We start from the raw sequence: 25307 nt of genomic DNA, 5'->3' as shown, positions 1-25307 counted from the left end.
AAGGTCCCCACCCATCCATTAGGTGCGTCTACCCCAGATCCCAAGGTGTTATTCTGTACCTGGAGCAATAGGGAGAGGGGTTTGTAGTGTTATTGCATTTCCAGTGGCATTTTGCTCAGTGTTCCAGGCCTCCTCCGCCCATTTCCATGCTCATATGTCTCGTCCAAGGGTTAATGCTGCAAGGATCCAGCCAAAGCCTTGCCAGCTTCACTTGGTGGGCACTTCGTTAAGGTTTTTCATGGCCTCTGGTGGACGACTGCCCATTCCTTAAGAGGTGTGTGTCCAATGAGGAATGATCTCTTCCTTTAGTAGGCTGTTTTTCTATCTATGAAGCTGATTCCTTGAGGAATATGAGGCAGATGAAACTGCCATGTTATCTTTTGTACAGTCTTGTATTAGGGTGCTGGTAACACACTGGAAATGGTGCAGGGTGTGCCTTACATTGTTGGTAGACACTACAGTCCTTCCTAGTATATGTTTGGTTGTCTTGTCTGCAGGGGAAGCTTGCACGAGACCACAACAGTGTCTACACAGGTCGGTGCCCAGTGACCCCACAGCACCCTGGAAAAGACCCCTAGAATCTACCTGCCAGCCGTCTAGAGCTTTAGTGCCCTGTGTCATAAGCACTGATGTTACAGGCAGAGAGCTGAGTCACGCTTGGCTGCTTGGGAGCTGGTCCTTCTCACAGGTCCCTAGTAGATAGTTTTCTTGTCCTCTTGTGGAACAAATTGCTTCAGACTTATCTGTAATTTTTCTGCCCCAGATCTGAAATCATCCATTTCTTTATGAAGCTTCTCTTTGTTTTTCTAAGAAGATTTATTTCAAGATGACCTTCTGTGTAAGGATACACATTGACGCTTGGGTTAGTCATTGTTTTGGGCCTTGTCAGTGGAGAGAGCTAGGAAATGTTAATGTATAATTGTGTGTATTCAACAAATTGCCTCCTGAGTATTCATATTGATAACTCCAATTCAAAAATTCAAGGCCACAGAGCTTTTAATTAGCTAAACTTCTATATTACTTCTGTTACTCTTTCTTCTACCCTGAGAATCCTGGTTTTCTTGGTCACAAGAAATGATGGAGTTACTGGAGTATCTCATAACATTCATTTGGCTTATTTCGTATTAGACACCGATAATCTCAGAATAATGATGCTAATGCTACCACCAATATATTTACTGAAAATGTTAAAATTTTACCCATATGCTCTCCCCATCTCTCTCACATCCCATAATTAATTATATTATGTCTTCTTGGTCAGAGCATATAGTCATTACATATCGCACTCTCTCACTTTTAGCCCTCATTTAGTCTTCATTCTATAGGTAACTACAAAATGTTCACCATCAGACCGCATGACACTGTGTTTTAGTCGTCTTGATGTGTGTGGCTCCTTCTTCAGGAGTGTCTTTGATGTTGTGAGCTGTAGCTTTTCTACCCCTGCTCCAGTAGATCCCTAGGAAGGGCTCAGACGAGCAGTGTTATCTGTGTTTTTGCATATGCATAGCAACTTGTCTATGCCTTTTATGCTTGGAAGTCAGTTTGCTGAATGTAAATCTTCTGGCTTGCATTTTGTACTTGAGTATCTTAAATATGTACTTTTTATTTTATCATAAAACATTGCTGTTAAAGTGTGACGATAATTGCTTTCTCTTATAAATCATGTGCTCTTCTTTTCTAGATGTTAAGGTATTTTTCCTATTTAAAGCACATTAATTTTATTAAAATGTCTTAATGTTGCTTGTTCTGGGTCAGTATGTTCAGGTACATGAGTATCCTCCTTTAATAGATATTTTAAAATATGCATATTCTTTCAGGAAAATTTTCTCAAACATTAGTTCTTAGTTTTCTATTTCAGTTGCTTTGATTTTCTTCTTTATGGACTCCTTTTATCTGTCTGATGAATCTTTTCTTGTTTTCAGTGTTGATCACTTTTTAATCAGACTTGATATCTTTTTTCACTTCGTTTTGATTTCCAAAATTTTCTTTTTCACCTTTTATTTCTTATTAGATATTTAATTTAGTCTTCAATTCTGAAATGAACCTTTCTGTCACCTCATTTCTGAGTTGTCTTTCTCTTTTATGTTTATTGTCTTGCATCATTTCCCTGATGACCTTTAGCTCATTGTGAAACAGTTGATATGTATAGTTCCATTTTGTCAGTACATTTTTGTGATGTTTTCATTGTCAGTAGGGATGCTGTTCTCATTTACTTTTTTTCCCTTAATAACTTTCCATGGGGTTTTCCTTCATTATTTTCTGTTCATTTTTATTAGAGATTATATTTTCAGAACTAGGGTTTAGGAAAGTTTTGCTAACTTCCTAGAACGCCCTTGTTTCATTTTGCTAATGCTGCTAGAATGCAGTATATCAGAAATGGATTAGCTTTTACTGAGGGGATTTATTAAATTGCAAATTTACAGTTCTAAGGCTGTGAAAGTGTCCAAACTGAGGCGGCCAAAGAAAGATACCTTGATTTTGAAGAAAAGACTGATGTCGTCTAGGATTTCTCTGTCACATGGGAAGGCACACGGTGACTTCTGCTGTCCTCTCCTGGCTTCTGATTTCATGTAGCTCTGATTCCAGTTGCTTTCTCTCTAAGCATCTGTGGGTCCTCACTTAGCTTTTCCAGAGCAACTCTGGGTTTTGTGTCTTAGCTTAGCATCTCCAAACGTCTTCTATCTCTGTGCTCTCTGTCTCAACTCTACAGGCATTTCCAAATGTCTGCATCTAGGCATCTGCTTTCTGTTTAGGCTCTGAGCTCTGTCTCTGTCTCTGATATCTCTTAAGAATTCTGGTAGACTAATCAAGGCCCACCTGGAATGGGTGGAGTCACACCTCCATCTAATCAAAAGGTCACACCCACAATTGGGTGAGTGTTCTAGTTTGCTAGCTGCCGGAATGCAGTATACCAGAAATGGAATGGCTTTTAAAAAGGGGGAATTTAATAAGCTTCTAGTTTACAGTTCTAAGGCCATGAAATTGTCCAAATTAGAACAAGTCTATAGAAATGTGCAATCTAAGGCATTCTGGGGAAAGATACCTTGATTCAAGAGGGCTGATGAAGTTCAGGGTTTCTCTCTCAAGTGGAAAGGCACATGGCAAACATGGTCAGGATTTCTCTCTCATTTGGAAAGGCACGTGGTGAACACGGCATCATCACTAGTCTTCTCACCTGGTTTTCTGTTTCATAAATCTCTCTGGGAGGCATTTTCCTTCTTCATCTGTGAAGGTCGCTGGTTGGTGGACTCTTCTTCCTGGCTGTGTCGTTCTGTCGCCCCTCTCTGCTCTCTCAGAATCTCGAGGGTCTCTGGCTAGTGGACTCTGCTTCGTGGTTCTGCACCATTCTGAAGCTTTCTCCAAAATACTTCCTCTTTTAAAGGATTCCAGTAAAGTCATCAAGACCCACCTGGAATGGGCGGAGACACATCTTCACCTAAACAAGTATAATACCCACCTTTGATTGAGTCACATCTCTGTGGAGATAACCCAATCAAGTTTCCAGCCTGTGGTATTGAATAGGGATTAGAAGAAACCATTTCTCTCACAAGATTGTTTAGGATTAAAACATTGCTTTTTTAGGGTACATAAATCCTTTCAAACTGGCACAGTGAGTCACGTCTCTGTGGAAACAATCTAATCAAAATATCCCACCTACAATAAGTCTGCCCTCACAAGGTTGTATAAGGATTAAAAGAACATGGCTTTTCTGAGCTATACAACAGTTTCAAACCAGTACAGCGCTCTCCTATTGTTTTTGTGTAATGATAAAAAATAAGTTGGCTTCTTTTCTGTGATTTCCTGCTTCTTTTTTCTTCCCTCCATCTTGAAGGAGTTCAAGCAGTTCAAAAAGTGTACTTTTAGGAAACACTGGAAATCCTAAAATCTCTTTCAGGGAATCTGCAAGGTCAAAATGATTCATTTAATAAAATTTTTTTTCTGCATCACGGATCTCCTGGTTATGAATTCTCTCAGCTTTTAGATTATGTTTGTTTTATTTATTGCTTTATTTTGCCTGTTTTTTTTTTATTAGAGAAATGGTATGGTTACAGAAAAATCATGCAGAAAATACATAGTTCCCATATATGCCCCTTCACTTTACTGACATCTTACATTATTGTGATGTTTGTTACAATTGATTAAATAACATTATTGTATTTGTACTAATAACTATAGTTCAGGGATTATATTAGGGTTCATAGCTCTACAGTGTTTTTAAAAAAGTTTTGGTAATAGAACTGTATATACAACCTAAAATTTCCCTTTTAGGAAGATGTGAGGATGTAATTCAGTACTGTTCATTGCATTCACTATATTATGCAACCATCATCATGACCATCCATTATTAAAGCTTTTCCATCATCCCAAATAGAAATACGTTTAAACATTATCATCCCATTCCCAACCCTGCCCTTAAGAACCTATATTATAATTTTGAATCTATGAAATCACTTTTAATAATTTCATATAAATGAGATAATAAAATTTTTGATGGGCTTATTTCATTTAACATAATGGATAACAAAGGTTCATCATGTCACTTGTCAGGATTGCGTTCATTTTCACGGCTGAATAATACTCCATAGTGTACCACATTTTGTTTATCCATTTGTTGATGGACATTTGGGTTACATTCATTTTAGCAAGTGCGAATAATTCTGAAGTGAACATAAACATGAAAATGTCTATTTGAGTCCCTGCTTTCAATTCTTTTGGTTTAATACTCAGAGGTAGAACTGTAGGGTCATGTGATACTTGTATACATAATTTTTGGAGGATCTGCCAAGCTGTTGTCCACATCAGCTGAACCATTTTACATTCCCAGCAACAATGAATGAGTGTGCGTATTTCTCTGCATGCTCGCTAACACTTATAATTTTCTGTTTTTTTAATAGTCTCTAATTGTGGTTTTGGTTTACATTTCCCTAATGGCCAGTGATGTTGAGCATCTTTTCATGTGCTTTTTGACCATTTGTATATCTTCTTTGGGGAATAGTTTATTTCAGCCTTCTGCACGTTTTTAAACTGCATTGTTTTGTCTTTTCGTTGTTGAATTGTAAGATTCCTTTATATATGCTGAATATTAAACTCTTAGTGGATATGTGGTTTCCAAATATTTTCTACCATTTTGTAGGTTGTCATTTTACTAAAGTCCTTTGATGCACAAAAGTTTTTAATTTTGATGAAGTCCCATTCATCTCTTTTCTCATTTGTTTCTCATGCTTTGGTTGTAAATTCTAAAAAAATTACTCCCTAACACAAGGTCCTGAAGGTGCTTCCCTATGGTTTCTTCTAGGAGCTTTGTAGTTATATTTCTTATGTTTAGGACTTTTGATCCATTTTGAGTCTATTTTTTTTTTTTTTTGTATTAGGTGAGATAGGGGTCCATGTTCGTTCTTTTTGCATATGGATATCCAATTTTCCCAGTATGATTTCTTGAAAAGATTATTCTTTCCTCATTGAATGGACTTGGTACCCTTGTCAAAACTCAGTTGGCCGTAGATCTGAGGTTTGATTTCTGAACTCCGATTTCAATTCCATTGGTTTATGCATTTGTCCTTGTGATAGTAATCAAAACAGCATGGTACTGTATCTTTCTAATAAGGGTTAAGATCTTGCAACTTTGTTCTTTTTCAAAATGTCTTTGGCTAGTCAACGACTCTTACCTTTCCATAAAAATTTGATGATTGGCTTTAGCATTGTTGCAAATAAAGTTCTTGGAATTTTGATTGAGGTCTCATTGAATCTGTAAATCACTTTTAGTAGAATTGACATTTTAACAGTATTTAGTCTTCTGGTTCACGAACACAAACTGTCCTTCCATTTATTTAAGTTGTCTTTGATTGCTTTGGCAATCTTTTATTAGTTTTCTGTATATAAGTCCTTCCATCTTTGATGAGATTTGTTCCTAGATGTTTGATTCTTTCTATTGCTGTTGAACATGGAATTTTTTTTCCTTGATTTCGTAAGTATACATTACTAACAGTTGTTTACAGTGTCCTTTTAGGATCTTTTTACTTTCTATTGGATCAGTAGTAACATCCCCCTCTCCTTTCTTATTTTGTTAGCATCTTATCTTTTTTCTTTGTCAGTGTAACAAAAAACAGAGTCAAAATACTCTGAGAGCAGAGTATTTTATTGCTCTCAGAACCAACCTTCGAATTCGTTGATTCTCTCTATTGTTTTTTGTTGTTGTTGTTGTTGTTGTTGTTCCCAATTTCATTTATTTCTGTTCTAATCTTTCCTTCTTTCCTTCTGAATGCTTTGGGATTAGTTTGTTGTTCTTTCTCTAGTTCCTGCAGGTGTGGAGTTAGGTCTTCTTCCTTTTTCATGTGGCCATTCAGGGCTGTAAGTTTCCTTCTCGGTGCTGCCCTCACTGCACCCGTACACTTTGATAAGTTGTGTTCCCACTTTCTTTTGTCTCAAGATATGGAATGGTTTCTATTGCAGTTTCCTCTTTGAGCCACTGGTTGTTTAAGAGTGTGTTGTTTAATCTCCATATATTTGTGAATTTTGCAGTTCTTTGCCTGTTATTGATTTCTACCTTCATTCGATTATGATCAGAGAAACTGCTTTACGTAATTCAGTCTTTTTAAATGTATTGAGACCTGTTGTGATCTGAGAATTATTCATGAGAATTTGGAAAGAATTTATATTCTGCTTTTTGCAGTGCAGTGTTTTGTGTATGTCTGTTAGGTGTATTCAATTATCATATTATTTAAGCTTTCTATTTCTTTAAGATGATCTGTCTATTGATGAGAGTGATGTATTGAAGTCTCTAGCTATTATTGTAGATTGGGCTGGTTTGAAACTGTTATATACCCCAGAAAAGCTGTGGTCTTTTAATTCAGTCTTGTGGGTGCAGACTTATTATGGGTGGCACCTTTGATTAGATTATTTCCATGGAAATGTAGCTCACCCACATGTGGGTGGGACCTTCTGATTGGATTATTTCCATGGAGATGTGGCCCTCACCCATTCAAGGTCTGTCTTAATTAGCTTACTGTAGTCTTTAAAATTGCTCACAGAGATAGAGCTTAGCGCCAACACAGACACAGATGTGTGGAAATCCTGAGTGCCTTTTGAAAGTAAAAGCTTGGACAGAAGGACAGCAGAGATCGCCATGTGCCTTCCCAAAGTGACAGAGAAATGCCAGTCTTGATCAGCTTTTCTTGAGTGAAATTATCCTCTTGATGGTGTCTTATTTTGGACATTTTCATGGCCTTAAAACTAAATTTGTAACTTAATAAATCCCCTTTGTAAAAGCCATTTCTCATGTATTGCTTTCTGGCAGCGTTAGCAAACTGAAACAGATTTTGGTACCAGAGTATTTGGTGCTGTGGTGGGAATCTACCAAACATGTTGTAATGGCTATTTACATGGACAAGGAGCAGATTCTGCGGGGTTGTGAGGAAGATAGGAAATCACTTAGAAGAGACTGTTGGTAGAAATATGGATGCTGAACATTCTCCCAGTAAGGCCTTAGACAGAAATGATGACTGTGTCATTGCAAACTGAAGGAAAGGCTGTCTGTGTTTTAAAGTGGTAGAAAATTTGACAAAATTAAGTCCTGCTATTGGATAGAAGGTAGAATTTGAAAGCAACAAGCTTGGATATCTAGCTGAGGAAATTTCCAAATTAAATGTGAAAAATTGCAGTCTGGCTGCTTCTTCCAGTTTATAGTAAAATGCAACAGGAAAGGGATAAGTTGAGAACTGAACTCTTGGATACAAAGAAGCCAGAAATTGATAGCTGGGAAAATGCTAAGCTTTTGGAAAATGAGACCCCAGTGAATATTGCCCCCCATGAGGATTTAACCAAACGGCCATTATAGGACAAGGGAGGATTAGAGATGGAGTTATCCAGAAAGGATTTGTGGAAAATCCTGTGGTATCTTTTGGTATCCCTGTATCCCTTTTGGCAGCCCTGTATGCTTCCTGCCAAGTCAAAAAGTTTTTTGTGACATCTGTATGAACAGAACCACTACCAGTCTGAACTAAAAGGGACAGATTGGAGGAAAAATTACCTCAAAGGCAGAACCCTGGAAGCTAAGGCCCAGAGCCAAGAATCTTGGGCCAAAGAGCAGATCCATCCATGCATGTGGACAGGGTGAGTTTACCCCGGAAACAGAGGGCAGGCTTTCTACTTTGTTGCTAAGGGAGAGCGTTACCCCCTGTGTTAGTCAGGGTTCTCTAGAGAAACAGATGTAACAGAAGAGATCTGTAATTATGAATTTATAATGGTGTCTCCTGCAATTTTGGGGATGCAAGAGTCCAAAATCCATAGGGCAGGCTTTGAAGGTGGCGGCTCTGATGAAGGGTGTGCTGGTTTGAAAGGACGTATGTACCCTAGGAAAGCCATGCTTTAATCAAAATCCCATTGCATAAAGGCAGAATAATCCCTATTCAGTACTGTATGTAATTAGATCATCTCCCTGGAGATGTAGCCCAATCAAGAGTGGTTGTTAAAATGGATTAGGGGAGATGTGTCTCCACCCATTTGGGTGGGTCTTGATTGGTTTACTGGAGTCCTATAAAAGAGGAAACATTTTGGAGAATGGGAGATTCAGAGAGAGCAGAGAATGCTGTAGCGCCACGAGACAGAGTCCACCAGCCAGTGACCTTTGAAAATGAAGAAGGAAAATGCCTCCCAAGGAACTTCATGATACAGGAAGCCAGGAGAGAAAGCTAGCAGATGATGCCATGTTCGCCATGTGCCTTCCCAGCCAAGGGAGAAACCCTGATGTGTGTTCACCATGTGCCTTCTCACTAGAGAGAGAGAGAGAGACCCTGAACTTCATCGGCCTTCTTGAACCAAGTTATCTGTCCCTGGATGCCTTTGATGGGACATTTCTATAGACTTGCTTTAATTAGGACATTTTCTCAGCCTTAGAACTGTAAACTAGCAACTTATTAAATTCCCCTTTTTAAAAGCCATTTCATTTCTGGTATATTGCATTTTGGCAGCTAGCAAACTAGAACAAAGGGTATGGATCTACTCCACAGGAGAGGCTCTCTGGCTAAAGAAACAGTGAAAGAGTCACTGTTCATCTTTAGAAACCCCAACTGATTGGATTATCTCATTGTAGGAGGCGTGCCTTAGTATCGCAGATGTGATCAGCCACAGATGCAATGGACTGACTGATGATTTAATCAGCCAACCATGAAATATCCTTGCAGCAGCAGTCAGTCCAGTGCTTTGCCTGACCAGACAACTGGGCATCATCATTTGGCCAAGTTAACACCAGAACCCAACCATCACACCCCACTCAGGTCTCAGAGACGGTGCAGCACATTCCACTGCGATTGTGGGGAGCTTGGCGATTGCCCCATTGTTCAGAAGGTGTTGAGTCCTTCTGTTGTGCCCCAGAGATAGCAGAGAGTCTGGGTGCCACCTGGATGCTTGATGAAAGTGGGGCCAAGAACATGGTGGTCTCCCCAATGCCCCCCAATGTTGTAATCCTCACCCCTGTGTTCGGAGAGAGAGGGGCTGCTGCATAAATCCTTGGAAAGGGTGGGACTGCTGCTCTCTCAAGCCCCGAGAGTAAAATTTTACCTGATAAATGATTCTCAGACCTTAAAATCTAATTGAGTTTGTCCTGCTGATTTTCAGAACTTTTTGGATCTGGTGACCACTGTCTTCTTTACAATTTCTTCCTTTGGAAATGGGAATGTTTATCCTATGACTGTCCCTATTTTGAATATTGGGAGCGGATAACTTGTTCTGAGTTTCACAGATCCACAGCCATAGGAAAATCTTGACTTAGGACCGACCATACCTGTAACTGACTTTAAAGAGATTTTGTACTATTTTGACTTTGTATCATATTTGTATTGTTACTGAAATGGTTTAAGGCTTTGTAATATTGTGATGGAATGAATGTATTTTCCATTTGGAAAAGAATGTCTTTTGGGGGTCCAAAGGTAGGAGTATGCTGGCTTGAAACTTATGTACCCCAGAAAGCCATTGTTTTTTAATCCAATCTTATGGGCAGACTTGTTATAAGTGGGGTCTTTTGATTAGATTGTTTTCATGGAGATATGGCCCTACCCTTTCAAGGTGGGTCTTACTTAGTTTTTGGGTGTCCTTAAAAAAGCCAACATAGACCCAGACGCTTGGAGATGCTGAGAGAGCTGTTTGAAACCAGAAGCCCAGAGAGAAGGACAGCAGATGTTTCCATGTACCTTCCCATGTGACAGAGAAACCCCAGACCCGATCAGCCTTTCTTGAGTGAAGGTATCCTCTTGTTGGTGCCTAATTTGGACATTTTCACAGCCCTAGAATTTTATCTTGTAGCTTAATAAATCCCCTTTATAAAAGCCAGTCCATTTCTGGTACATTGTATTCCAGCAGCTTTATCAAACCAAAACATTGATACTTCTATTTCTCCCTTCAGTTTTGCCAGTGTTTGGATCATGTATTTTGGCATACCCTGTATAGGTGCATAAATATTTATGCTTCTTATTTCTTCTTGGTAAATTGCCTCTGGTTATTAGTGCCTTTCTTTGTCTCTTATTAATAGTTTTGCATCTGAAGTCTTTTTTTGTCTGATATTAATATCACTATTCCAGCTCTTTTTTTGGTTACAGTTTGCATGGAATATCTTTTTCTAGTCTTTTACTTTCAACCTATTTATAGTTTTGGATCTAGAAGTGAGTCTCTTGAAGAGAGCATATAGATAGATCTTTTTTTTTTTTAAATCTATTCTGCCAATTTTTTGATTGGGGAGTTAAATCCATTAGCATTCAGTGTTATTATTGTAAAGGCAATACTTCAACCATTTTATCCTTTGTCTTTTATTATCATATATTATTTTGTCTCTCTTTTTATCCTTTTAGTTACCCTTACTGATAATTTTCATTTCTACACTCCCTTCAAAGCCTTTCTCTCCTATCTTTTCCTTTCATCCTGCATGACTCCCTTTAGTGTTTCTTGTAGGGTAGCTCTCTTGTTAATGACTCCCTCAGTTTCTGTTTATCTGTGATTATTTTAAAACCTACCTCATTTGTTGAAGGACAGTTTTCCCAGATAAAGAATTCTTGGCTGGCAGTTTTTTTTTTTTCTTTCAGTGTCTTAAATTTGTCATACTGCCCTTTTTCCTCTGTGGTTTCTGATGACAAAACAGCACTTTGTGTTATTGTGCATCCCTTGTATGTGATGAATTGCTTTTCTCTTGCTGCTTTCAGAATTCTCTCTTTGACAGTGAACAGTCTGGTTAGTATGTGTCTTGGAGTAGGTCTGTTTTGGATTTATTCTATTTAGAATATTTTGTGCTTCTTGGATATGTCTGTACAAGTTTTTCTAAAGAGTTGGGATATTTTTGGCCATTACTTCCTCAAATATTCTTTCTTAACCTCTTTTCCTTCTGTTCTCCTGGGTCACCTGTGATGCATATGTTTGTACACTTCATCCTGCCTCTCAGTTCCCTGAGTTCCTGTTCAAATCTTTCCATTGTTTTCTCATCTGCTCTTATGTCTGTAAAATTTTGTATTCTTTGTCTCCTAGCTTGCTGACCCTTTATTCTAAGTGTTCTAATCTTCTGGTGCTTGCCTCTTGTATGTTTTAAATGTCATCTGTTGTGCCTTTCATTTCTGTAGGTTCGATTATTTTTCTTTGCATGCAAATTCTTTTTATGCTCACCTGGTGTCTTCTTAATATCTTTTATCTCTGGTAGCCGTGTGTTCCTTCATCATCTTGAAATGATTAGGAGATTTGTTTGAGCATTTTTGATTCTTTATTCCAAATTCTGTATCTACTCCAACTTTTCAGTTTGTTCTTTTGACTAGGCCATATCTGCCTCTTCCTTTGTATGACTTGTAATTTTTTGCCGGTGTTTAAGTATCTGCTTATCTTGACGTGCTTATCTGCTTACTGTGATGGTCAGTTTCTCTCTCTTGCCTAGGGTTTTATGGTTAATTATCTTTGTGTTAAGGTTCTTCTTTGACATTTGGTTCAACTTAATTTCCAAATCTTTAGAATTGCCTGTGTTTAACTGATGAGAACATGGGTAGGAACCATTGTTTCCCCCAAAGTTCCCTGCAGTGAGGGTCAGGAAAGATGCCAAAAAGCCTTTTGTTTTTTCTCTTCTTTCCTGGCCTGCCCACCTGTTGGCGCTCTTCCTCAAACCTTTCACCATAGTCATAAGGTGGGAATGTATTTTTCTAACCTCCACCAGCAGTGTTAAATCAGTGCTGTGGGGATCCCTGTTTGGAACCCAGCAGCCCAAACTCACCCATCAGAAGCCACGCTCAGTGCTCGACCTTGTCCTCTCTTGTTCCTGGGGAGGCAGACCTTCATGTCACTCTTGATCTGTGGTAGCCAGCCATGGATCGTATCTGAGGCAAGCCTTGTGGGTAGCAAATGGGCACCGGCCACTGCACAGAGTGATTCACCCACAGTTTTTGCTGCAGCTCCTCATTCTCCCTGATCCACTCTTTCCTGCATGCGTACAATGTTTTTGTGGTCTCCAGAGCCCCAGAATGGTGGATTCATACAGTTTCTGCCTGTCCACTGGCTTCTTTTATAGGGATGTGTCCTGTATCTCCCTGCTGTTCTCTCTTCCTTGGACTCTCCCTCTGGTCTTTTCTTTGTTGGGATGTGTTTGATTACTGATTCAATCTCTTTTGTTGTTATTGGCCTATTGAGGTCTTCTGTTCCTTCTTGAGTCTCTGTAGTTTTTTGTGTGTTTCTACTAATTTGTCCATTTCATCAGTGTTATCTAATTTGTTCATAGTATCGTCTTTATAATCCTTTTTATTTCTAAGGTTTTGGTAGCAGTGCTCCCTCCTTTCATTTTGGTTTTAGTTATTTGTGTTCTCTTTTTTTCATCATCAGTCTCTGTAATGATTTGTTGATTTTATTCATCTCTTCAGAGAACCATCATTTAGTGTTGTTAATTTTCTCTACTCTTTTTTATTATCTATTTCATTTATCTCTTTAATCTTTATTTCCTTCATTTTACTCTCTTTGGATTTATTTGCTCTTCCTTTTCTAGATCCTCCAGTTGTTAGAGTAGGTCCCTGATTTCAGGTATTTCTTATTTAAAAATGTGTATGCATTTTTTATCTGTCTCCTACTCTTGATGTAGAACCATCTCTTTCTCTCTTCAAATCTGTGCATATTTGCATATTTATGATTGTTATGTCTTCATGTGGAATTGACCCTTTTATCAGTATATAATGACCTCCTTTTTCCTTTGTAATGTTTTTTGCTTCAAGTCAGTTTTATCTGATAATTGTGTAGCTGCCCCAGCTATCTTTTGTTTATATTTTTTCATTGTTTTGCTTTTATCCTGTTTATGTATTTGAATTTTGTGTATTTTGTAAGCAGCGTTTAGTTCGGTCATGTTTTTTTTTAGTTCATTCTGCCAATCTTTGCCTTTTGACTAGAGATTTTAATCTGTTTACATTTAAATTAATTATTGATAATGCAGGGTGTTTTTCTGTTAGTTTACTATTTTGTCTTTGTCTTTTCTTGAACCTCAATTATTTCATTATGTGTACTTTCATATTTATTTGATTTTTGTATTGTACTTTTTGAGTACCTTCTCATTTCTGTTCATATATATTTTTCATTTATTTTTGTGGTTACCATGGTGTTAAAATTTCACATTCTAAATCTATAACAGTCATATCTGATTTGATTCCAACTTGTCTTCAACAGCATATATTTATACTGTTCCTAAACCCCTTCCTCCTCCTGCCTTGTTTTTTTCACTTGTTATACACTGTATCTTTGTACATTGAATGTCCTAAACCATAGATTTATCATTACTTTTTATGTAGTTTTCATTTTAGCACCTGTAAGAAGTTTGTAGTGGCATTAGTTACCATAAAAATAACAATTTAGTAGTACTGGCTTTTATAATTATCTCTGTGTTTACCTTTATTGTTGGCCTTTTTTCCATTATGCCACTTTGATCCATTGTCTAATATCCTTCCCTTTCAGTCTAAAGGACTCCCTCAGCTTTTGTTTATCTGGGTGTGTCTTAATCTCTCACTCATATTTGAAGGGAAGTCTTACCAGATATTAAAGTCTTGTTTGGCAGTTGTTTTCTTTCAGCACTTTAAATATTTCGTTCCAGTGCCTTCTTGCTTCCATGGTTTCTGATGAGAAATCAGCATTTAATCTTATTGGGACTCCCTCATACCTTTAACTCATTGGTTTTGTCTTGCAGCTTTCAGTAGTCTCTCCTTTTTCTTGGCATCGGATGGTTTAGTTGCTATGTGTGTGGGCATGGTTGTATTTGAATTTGTCCTTTTTGCAGTTTGTTGGCCTCTTACAGAATCTGCATATACATGTCTTTCTGCCACTATTTCTTTGAATATTCCTTGGCTCCTCTTCTCTCTTCTCCTTCTTGGGCTCCTATATTGCATCTATTGGTGATTAATGGTGTCCCAGATGTCTCTTAGTTTCTGTTCACTTTTTTCTCAAGGCTTTGGAAACTGTGTTTTCTTGATTTGGTACTCACCCAGTTATGCAGCCCTTTATGTTTTCCATGGTTTTGAGGATGTTTTCTGTCTTTTATATTTCTTTTGCCTCAATGTGGTTGAAACAGTGGTAACCCTCAGAGCCGGCCCCCAGATCCAGAATAGCTGATCAAAAGCAGTAGTCAGGGTTCAGACCACGCATCCCTGGATTTTGGAGAACTAAGTCTTTGTATATCATCCTGCCATGAGGAAGCTGTATCGGTTGTCTGGACTGCTGTCCCCGCTGGTGCCTGCCAAGAGGTTCAGGTGTGGGGCCTGGCAGCTGTCGCAGGGAGGATGATGTTCACTCCTGGTTACTGTATTATGCGACCGCTTCCTTCAGCTCTGGCCTGAGTGCTGCGCACCATTCCTCTAGACTCCAGGGTTTCAAACCAGCAGATTGAGACAATCTCCGCCCATTCCGTGGTGGTTTCATTGGGGGGGCTGATTTCTGGTGCTTCCTTCTTTGCTATGTTCCCACAACCCTTTTGCCACTCTTGAAAAATACTTTCATTGGTTGTTCAGTTTTGTGTTATTTTATTTTCTTCTCAGCATTTTAAAGTTGCTGAGTCATTTGCACAGGTTTAACTTAGAAGTCTGAATTGATTCTTAATCTTTCTTCTTGTGCATATAATGTCTTCTTTTCTCAGGGTGCCTCTCTCTCTTGAATTGAATTCCCTCCTGGCTGGATTACATGTTTTGGTTGATTCCTGTTCTTCTGTAGCTGCTTAAGATAGCTAGAAGATAAGTATTTTGAGACTGTATTCTGAAAATGTCTTCTCCCATGTAATTGATACTTTGGCCAAGTACAGAGCTTGGGGTTTGATGTTGTTTCCTTTAGAATATTGACCTTACTCATTTTCTTATGATTTATGGTATCACTATTGTGAAGTCTGTTGACATTTTTCATTATTGAGTCACTGTATGAAATTTGATATTTCCTCTCTGACAAGTTTTAAAATCTTCTCTTTATCCCTGGCATTTTGAAGTGGCATCGGCATGCTTTTGAGTGATAGCTCCTTTGTTGTGTTGGGCTTGTGTAGGTCATCTCAGAAGGGTGGACGTGCATATCCTTCAGTTTTGGGAAAGTGTATTGTTTTAGTTCTTTTATATTTTCTGCTCTCTAATTTTATTCTCTTTCTGGAGCTTCTGTTAGTTGGGCACTAGATTTCCTAGGTTGATCCTTTGATTTTCTTATCTTTTCTGTTTTTCTTACCGCACAAATGTGCATTGTGTTTCTTGAAGGATGCTTGTTACCTTTCTTCCCACCCTTTTTGTCACGCCTTGCTTCGTCTCCTTGCCCCTTGGAGTTGTTCTCACTGCATTTAGTCTCTGCCATTCATCTTAGAGCTTCCTTGCTCTTGGTTTCCTCAGAAACTCAGAGAAGCTTACCACATGAGTGTACTTTCTTGGAGAAGGTGGCACCAGTGGGTAGGGTTGAGGCCAGGCACTGGTGCAGAAAAGGGGTGTGCAGCCTGCTCCATGTGCTGAGGGAGGAGCCCTGAAAATCGCGTGCCAGGCCTGGGGGCAAGAGGGGCAGCCTCGGCCCATAGATACCGTCTCCCCTCAGTCAGGGGTTACCCCTCTGGTCACTGATGTTCTCTGTGTCTGGCTGCCCTTGCTTGGGCAGTTTTGGTGCATAGAGGGGATTCTGGCACCAGCTGAGACGTTGCTGGCAGGAAATGAGGACCCTTTGTCTGTGCACCTGGGTCACATTGGGGGCCTCGGGCTATGGACTGGTGGCTCAGCCTCCATGGCTGGTGAGGCAGAAGGGGATCCCCACTGATGTAGAGGCATCTCCCTCTGAGTGTGGTTCCATCCCAAGGAAGAGTGTGGGGCGTGAACCCAACCCAGTTGCACCTCCATACCCTGCTACCAGCTGCTCAGGGAATTCTGATGAATAGGTGCTACTGGCCAAGACAAAAGGAGGGCATTCTACAGCGTAAATTACCCATTTTCTTTAACCAACAAAGGGGAGCAAAGGAGACGGAGGTCTTACAGATGACCAGACCAAAGGAAGGGGAGCAAAGGAGAGGGAGGTCTTACAGATGACCAGCAACATGCCAACCAGGTGTGAAGTGCTTGCTTCACTTGTGTCCTCATAGGTCAGGCCAAAAGGTGTCTTTGACCACTGTGGCTTCAATGACATCAAGGGGCTATTAGCCATTTTATTGTGGTGTGACAGTGGTATTGAGGTTATGTTCAGTATGATGCATCCTGAATTATTTATTGGTGAGGCACGGTGACTTCACCCAGAAATACTCCATACAGCACTGAAGATCAGAACAGCAGAGTGTTGATAATTTTTGAAACTGGGTGTGGCCACATGGGAGTTCATTTTACTCTTCTCTCTACTTTTGTGCATGCTTGAAAAAAATTTAACAGAATGTTTACTAAAATAGTGGGCACTACAGGCTGATAAGAAACTGTTTGTATGGGTGGGCTTATGGGGCAGGCTTTCAGTTGGCCACCTCTCCTGCGAGGGCCTCCTCCATTGCCCACTGTTGTGAAACGGTGCCTGGCAGGCTTGGGCAAAATAGTCTGGAGCCCTCACTTTTGTCCATGCCTCTTGTTGGAAATCGGCCTGCCTCTACTCTCTAGGGTTCAGCCATGTGAAATACTTGGTCCCTCCACTATAGGCATGTAATTTTCAATAATCTCTTTTGCCAAGTTCCTGTTTATCCATTTGCTTTAAACATATGTTGACCTTCTTTCTGCTGCTGGTTCATTTCTTGTTCTCTTGAGACTGATACTCCTTTGATGCCTATATATCATTTTCCACCTTGTTATTAGTGTTCTCTGTTTCATCTTTTTTCCAACCTTTCCTGGATCCTGTTGTCATTCATTTAAAGTACTTTTTTACAAAACCTCAACTTCTTTGTGTTCTGCTGCCAAGCTATTTGACCACCCCTCCCTCCACTCTCACTTGGTCCTAATTACATCTGTTGCCATGTTACAGGCAGCTGAGACAAAATCATACAACTTTATAATTTTCTCAGATTATATAAATAATGCATGTTCATTGTAAAACAATTCAGGTATTACATATATACATGATAAAGAAAGTATAAATAACTTCTTATTCCAACTGAGAAGTATTGTAATCAGTGCCCAGCTGACGATGGTGTCAGCTGAGCCTTGTTCCAGGTTTGGGAATCCTGCCTGTGAAATAATTAGACAGAGGAGAGGGCTGGTAGGAATAAGTAGTAAAGTTTATTAAAGGGAAGGAGAGAGAGTACACATTAAAGAGGGTAAAAAGGGCATACCCAGAGGAGAGACAGGACATGCAGTGAGTGGGTCAGTTTAGTTTGCTTTATAGGAAGTCTTGTTGGTGGCAGATTTCCATAGTAACCTCTGAGCACCAGGTATCTTCTTCGTGCAGGGTCCCATGGTGGCCTTTGGGCACTAGACACCTTCTTTGTTCTAGGAGGGGTTACCTAGCAGAATACGTGGTTTGCTGTCACATACCTGAAATCTGGTTTTGGGCAGCTGTTTAGCAATCTTTATGACCCTGTGCTTTCTGAAATTAACAAAGAATTTGCTTTAGGCCATGATTTTACCACCTTTTATGATTTGGGGACATTTCCGTGGTTTTGGGAGGCTTCAGGGCTTAGTCGCATGAAGTTTGCAGCTGAAGTTTGCAGCTCTGCATGAGCTCTTCTGAAGTTGGATAGAAAATCAAGGACCAGCCTTGATGTCCTATTCTATCCCGACTCGTAATCATTCTTTGTATGTCCTTCCAGACTTTTTTGTCTGGAAAGAAATGAAACTTTTTCTTCACCTAGGCTTTTCCCCCTTAATACACTTTAAACATTTTCCCACAACTCCAACTGTAGGTGTTGGGCACCTGAGGGTCTGTAGCAGAATCATGGGCAGGGGGATTTTTTTTCGCAGTATCCATACATACTGTGATTCTACGCCTTCGAGTTTTGTTCCGTAGCTATTGGGAGAACAGTGCTGATGCAGGCGTGGTTTAGTCTTGGTTAAGCCGTGTGGGCATCGGGTTGTGCTATAGTTGGCTTTGTAGATTACACCAGTGCTCTCCTTTTGTTCTTGCTGCATTGTTCAAGATGCCGCTCAGATGACTGGCTCAGTGCTGTCTTCAGGTGTAGTCTTAAGAGGAGAGTATGCTCTCACCAGTCTCCTGTTACTATTTTGAAACTGGTTTCCAGAGAGCTTGGACAAAACTTAAGTGTTGGTGTGTCTGTTTCCCCAGACTCCCCAGCACACTGGGTTGATGTTCTAGTCTGCCTATGAAAGGAGGCCACAGGCTGCTTATGTTGTTCTTTGGTTACCCGGAACATTTGAATAGTTTGTCATTTTTTTTTTTGGGCACTTGAATTTTTTCCTTTGTGAATTGGCACTCAGTTCTTTGTTTCTTTTTATGTTGGATTGTAGATCTTTCCCTGATGAGCTGTGTGCTTTGCACAGCAAGCTTGTGTTCTTCGTGATGCGTGTCGCCAGGCATAGCAGCATCTTGGGGTCTCCACCCTCCCACTGCAGCCTCTGTGCTTCCAGCTGGGTGATTGCCCTCCAGTTGTAGTCTGCTGGCCCAGGACCCTAGCCAGGCTTGTGCTGTGGGCAGTGTGTTCCCACTGCCCCGGACCCCTTGGGGTTCTGCAGGTCTACGCTGCCATCCCCACTGTTACCCCATGATGTCTTCCCCTTCTGGTGGGCTGGTCTTTCTGTACACACATCCATGTTCTTTCAGCACCTAGCCCAAATGTCAGCTCCCCAGTTTCCTCCTGAAGTCACAGCCTGCTCCCCTATGTGCTGCACACACAGCCGCTGCCTTGCCAGGCACACCGAGCTTGTGTCTTGGAACTGTGGTGACTTCCTGGGGCAATGCCCTAATCCTGCCCCAGGCTGGCATGCCGGTGGGACTCGACGTGTGCCCATGAATTGAACGCAGCCTCGAAAGACCCCTTGGTGCTTGCTCAGTTCGCATGTGTGTGTGAACACCTGCTGGGGACACACAGGGGCACAGGTCAGAAGTGCTCCCCACAGCCCCGGCACTGACCCATGTGCTTCTCTGGTTGCAGCTGGGCAGGTGCACGAATGGTGTGGTGAAGTACGAGCTGATGCGTCCATCCAACAAGGTGCCGCTGCTGGTGCTGTGCGAGGACCACAGAGGGCGCATGGTGGAGCACCAGTGCTGCCCCGGCTGCGGCTGCTTCTGCACAGCGGTGAGTCCCAGCCCTGCCCACCTGTTGGCCCCTGGCAGGACAGGTGGCTAACCTGCGTGCATGGGGGCTGCTGTGCACCTCCAGGGGTCTCCCGAACACAGTGCCCACTGGGGTTTCAACTCCTCCCGCCCTCCTTCAAAGAGGACCATTCTGTGCTCTGTCTTTATCTCTGCTTGGCTTCTCGCTGAGTCCACCTTTCCTTGCTTTGGGTCCAGACCGATGCCTTGCGCCAGTCCTTTACATGCTCCAGTTTTTTTAAATTTGAAGCCCCCTTAGCCCCTCACTGCTCCCCTCCAGGATGCCATGTATCTCCACGGAGTCCCACAGTGTGGGCCTCTCTTGCCTGGCAGCGCAGAGCCTTAGGGCTGGGGTGACTTGGCATGGCCAAACCTGGGCTCCCTCACCTCTTGAATCTGCATCCTCCTTCTTGCTTGAATGCACAGTGTGCCTCAGCCTAAGGAAATGTTGCTTCTGCCTACTGCTTGCCCTCATTTCTGATTTCTTCTAGGATCTTGTCTTTCACTGACTTCATTCAACAGAATTCCATGCTTGCCAGTGCTCTAGAGGCGTTTGTGCATGTGGAGTGCACTGTACAAGGGCCTAAGGTGAAGTGGTGCTCACAGCTACAGGGTACCCCTAGCTCCTTCATACCCATCTGTGGGCCCTCGGTGAAGAGCATGTGCTCTGGAGCTTTTCTTTGGGTTTTACATCTTGTGTGTCCACTCCTGTCTTAAGACATAACCTTTTTTGCTTCTTCTGTCACAGAGAAGCTACTTCCCTCCCCTTTCTTTCTAGCCTCCTGCAGGAGCACCCCCTTCATTAATCTTCCTTGAGATTTGCCCTCCATTCCTGTGAAGTACTTTTTCCTCACCTTGTCAGGGACTAACTAAAATGCCAGAATAAAGCTTCTCTGTGGTTTCTGCAGAGCAGCTGTGTCAATAATATCCTTTCTTATGACTGTGTTCTGAATCCTGATTTTCTGGTCTTGTCCTTCCTTAGCCCTTTGTAATAGGAGTTCCTGTCCTTGAACCTTCTTTTGTCCAGTATAGCATTTATCTCCTGCTCACCAGATGAATGTCCAGTCAGGGAATTTTATCTTATCTTCTTTGTGCTCTCCCTCTTCTTCCCTGTTCCCTTGATCAACCCACTACCATTGTCTCCCCTACCCCGTTTTTGCTGTCTCAACAAATAGCAATAAATGTGCTCGTCCACCTGCCTAGTTAGGTCTGTGTCTCAGAGTCATCTTCGACTCCTGTTGTTATCTCGTCTCCCTGTCCTCTAGCAGATCACTTGCTGTCTTACTGCAGAATGGGGGGCAGACCTGAGCTTGCCACAGCCCCCAGCCTCACCCCACTGGTTACCGCACAAATTTTCTAACCAACCCTCGCCTCTGCCTCCACTTCCTGCAGTCTGTTCTTAGGATGGGCTCACCATGACCCTTTCGATACCTACGTTAGATAGTGTTCTTTTTGGGTTCGCAGCCATACCTAGGATGAAGAGGTGTCTGTGTTAACTGGCAAGCCCCACACGCTGTGGCCCCTGCTCTCCTCCCTGCTATCTCCTGATGCTGGTTTTAATGTTCCCCATGTCCTCAGTTTCATTCTTGTTCCCTGTGTTCATACCGCGATTACTTTTGCTTGGAATGTTCTCCCCTGGGACATGTGTCATCCTTCACCATCTACTCAGATACCATCTCAGAAAGACCTTTCCTGAGCACCCTATCTTTGCCTCTTTAACTCATTGGACTTTTGTTCGTAGCAGTTACCATTTTCTGACATTATAGTGTGTCTATTTCTTCTGGGGATAGAAACTGTATATCAAGGGGCTTTTCCCCACTCCCATGGCTAAGCAGTGGTCTTACATGTCACTGGCCCCTTAGGTGTTTCAGGGAGGGAGGGATGGATAGGTAGATGGTAGAGGAGGGGGTAAATCTTCCTTCCTGGAGTCACATTAATTTTCCCAAAGCGAAGGGGTAGATTCAGGACCCAGATTTAGAGTCTTACCACCTGGGTGTCATTTGAGGCTTTGGGAGGCTTGAGATCACCAGGAAGCATTTATTGAGTGTGGGGAAGTGGCAGGGCAGGCCATTCAGTGCCTCAGATGGCCTGGCTCTACCAGGCTGGGGAGGCCAGGAGGCCTGGACTAGGACTGTGCCCAGCATATGCCTTGACCTAGGGGCATGTTGGTGGGTGGACTGGCGAGGGGATCGTTGGGCAGACAGGTATGATAGAGTTGAGCTGGGGTAGGACAGCATGCGGTCAGTGGCCAGAAAGACCAGGAAGAAGAACACTCAGCAGGCACTTGGTAGACAGACTGTTCTTGGTCTGATTGGAGGTTGCAGAGATTATGGGAATACACAAGAATGGTTTTATTATACAGTGTGGGCACTCCACCCAAAGGCATTCAAATTGAAGGTTTTTTTTTAAATGTATTGAAAGAACATAGGTTACTAGGTTCTTTAATATATTATCAAGGATGCATTTTAGTTTAATGGAAAAAAGATGGTCTGTTTTTAAAAACTTGCTAGCATAAATGGTTATCCATCTAAAGAAAACAAAGTTTGATTCCTACCTCTAGACAAAATAGGAGATTAATTATCTAAATGATCCATCAAAAATTAGAGCACTTGCTGGTTCTTTCTGTTCTCTGGTGTGAAAGAGTATATTAGTTACCTGTAACTAGAGTAATAGGAAAGGGCATAAGTAGGTCAGTCACAGACAGGAATATGCAAGAACCTCGTGAGCGTCTTTCTCGCCATCACCCTGATGGTGCTTGTGGCAGTGCAGATGCGTGGGGACGCTGGCCAGGCTGGCTGGAGCTCTCTGCTTCACCTGTGACTCCTGGGAATATGAATTGCTTTGACATTTTCAGAAAAATAAATCAATACCTCTTCAAATAAAAAGCACTCATATTCTTTGATTCCTCATTCCCATTTGCGGAAATCTGTCCTACAAAACAAAAAAATCAAGATGTATGCTTGAGCATGGTGCTGCTCTTGGTGGTGACGCCTGAGCCCTAGCCCATGGCAGAGCAGGCAGCAGGGCCCCAGCCCAGGGGCCTGGAGTCAGAGGAAAGGATTTTAAGGGTATGCGTGTATGAGAACTCCACCCCAGAGTGGAGACATGTTAAAAAGCCCTTTAAGGGGAAAATAAAAATTCAAGCTCCTGATGAACTCAGACCCTTGTAGAACCAGGAGGCAGGGCTAGCCTCTCTGGAATCTGTACACAGAGGCATGGCCACCGAGCAGTGGGGCCTGCTCTTACAGCTTTCCCCAGCGGGTGCAGGCAGTGTTCTCTCGTGCTGCCCTCCACTTGGCCACATGTATGGACATCTCGGTGAGACCTTCTTCAAGTCGTTGAGGTTTAAATAGTTGGAAAGGTTTGTACTCTCAGCTTCAATGTGTAGGATGTCTCTTTCTCCTACATTCTTTCTTACTGGATGTGTCTAGTTGTTTCTATCGCAGCTAATCCTAGCAAGTGAGAAATTTAAACATGAAATCTCATTGTTTCATGTTACATGTTTAATAGTGATTTGAGCATCTTGTTTTATGTCTTTTTCGTTTATGTTGCTATGTGTTGCTGTTCATATTTTTTGGCTGGTTTGCTTGTAATTTATAAAACTTCTTTGCAGTTTGTTTAGTCAGGGAAGGAAAGAGAGGAGGCCAGCTTTTCTCTTTGCTTTTAACAGAAGCGGGAACACCAGGCAGCTTGGTGGTCCAGGCTTACTCACTGCTAAACTGGCCAGGAGGCTTCTGCCTCATTGTGGCCTCCCTGGGTTGTCACGCGGGTTGAATCGGTAATGCACACGTAGGCTGCCCAGGGATCATAGCTGCTGCTGCCACCGCCACTCTTCCTGCACTCAGCAGCTTGGCCACATTGTGCTAGTTAGATTACCTGCGAGCACCGTATCCTTTCCAGACCTCCCTCTTCTCCAGGAGGTGAAGAGACAGGGTGGAGAGAGCCGGGACAAAGGGCCCTGACCCCACAGCCCTCTCTTCCCCAGTTGTTTGGGCTCTGGTTCCAGGGGATTGAGCTGCTCAGTGATCAGTGCCCTATGGCCATATGGAGGGAAGGAGTCTGATGAAGCTGAGCCCAGGCAGTGAAAAGGAGGGAGATGTGTGCCTGTGACTCTGTAGAGGCTTCTCCTGCAGGGTCTAGACATGGCGGCCAAGAACAAGTGAAATGGTGCCCTCAGCCTCCTGGAAGCTGGGCATTCGGGACATAGAGGTGGTCAGCTCTGCTCTTCCCAGCTTCAGTGCTTGTCTTGAACCCAGGATGCATCCCATCCCTCAGCTGCACAGCCAGTGCTCTGGGCAAGATGGCGTCCAGCATCAGTCTTCAGGCCACCCCTTGCACCATGAGACCCAGGCTGGCAGTTGTAGCCGGTCTCTGCTGCTTCTCAGACCCTTTGCCCTTACATAAAACGATTCTTTTCTCTCTCTGTCTCCAGGGTAGTTTTATGGAATGTCAGCCTGATAGCACCGTCTCTCATCGCTTCCACAAGGACTGTGCCTCTCGGGTCAACACCACCAGCTATTGTCCCCACTGTGGGGAAGAGGCCGCCAAGGCCAAAGAGGTGACGATCGCCAAGGCAGATACCACGTCCACGGTGACCCCAGCCCATGGGCAAGAGAAGACCCCTGCTGGGGAGGGCCGGGCCGACACTACCACGGGCAGGTATGGCCCAGTGCTCCCAGATGCAGCTTGAAAAGTTTCCTGAGCATCACTGTGGATCTGGTGGAGCTTTCTGAGTAGTTTACCTGAAAATGTGTCTGCCTTGAATTGTCACTCGATCTCTATTATTGTATCTAAAAGTTTTTCAGTTGACTCTGATGTACATTGTGACCTGAACATTTAACAGACTCTGAGACTTACTTATTGCCATTTGCATATGAGTCTTTTTCTGCACTCATTTTGGTTTTGTCGATTCGTTTGTCTGTTTTTTTGAACCAATATCACACCATCCCAACTGACGTAGCTAAGTAGTGTTTTTATCCATAGCAGTTTTCCCCTGAGTAGCCATCTGAAATGTTAGCGTAAGCCACCACTGTCTGCTCTCACTGCTTTCTATAGTGTTACATTGTGGAGACACTAGCTGAAGACAATAAAACAAACTAACAAAAGTATTCACATTGGAAACATGTAGTTGTCATCCTAAAGAATCAAGTGAAAACAGTTAGAAAACACTTAGAAGGACAAAGGAGTCAGAAAGATGAATAGATGAGACAGACATGTCAGTGTATTGTTTCCTTCTAGCAGTATCCAGCCAGAAAAGAACTTGACAAAAGAGATTCTTTCAAAACAACAAAACTTAGAAACTACCCAGAAAAACAAACAAAAAAAAACTTAATAGCACACTGACAGAAAGATAACCATAAAACTTCATTGGAGGTTATTTAAAAGAGATTCAAATGGTGGACATAGAAAAAGTAAATATTAGAAGGGGGTCCATTCATATTAACCTTTAAATGTGATGCGGTTTGAGTCATAAATCCACTGGGATTTTCTTTTTTTTTTTGAGATGGGAGAGTGGATTGGACAGATACGACCTAAAGCTCATCTACAAAAACACACTTCAACATGCAGCCCAGATGTCCTTGAAAATGTGGCCATGTGTGTTGGATGTCATTTTTTCCAAGGAGTTTCAGTCTGTA

General features: G+C 41.9%; 1 protein-coding gene across 8 annotated transcripts in view; it reads left to right on the top strand.

Moving 5' to 3' along the window:
* Nucleotides 1-25307, top strand: part of EHMT1 (euchromatic histone lysine methyltransferase 1) — a 342941-nt gene that overhangs the window by 215516 nt on the left and 102118 nt on the right. For 6 of the 8 annotated variants that reach the window (XM_077148874.1, XM_077148873.1, XM_077148876.1 and 3 more), the window contains 2 exons: nucleotides 19511-19654; nucleotides 24104-24330. In XM_077148874.1, the coding sequence (XP_077004989.1) occupies nucleotides 19511-19654; nucleotides 24104-24330 (371 nt within the window). The remainder of the gene's footprint in view (nucleotides 1-19510; nucleotides 19655-24103; nucleotides 24331-25307) is intronic. The other 2 variants (XM_077148878.1, XM_077148877.1) reach the window with 1 other exon arrangement.

This window comes from Tamandua tetradactyla, chromosome 2 (genome assembly GCF_023851605.1).
Source record: "Tamandua tetradactyla isolate mTamTet1 chromosome 2, mTamTet1.pri, whole genome shotgun sequence".
Classification (NCBI taxonomy): Eukaryota; Metazoa; Chordata; class Mammalia; order Pilosa; family Myrmecophagidae; genus Tamandua; species Tamandua tetradactyla.
This window is presented reverse-complemented; position numbering and strand designations above follow the sequence as displayed.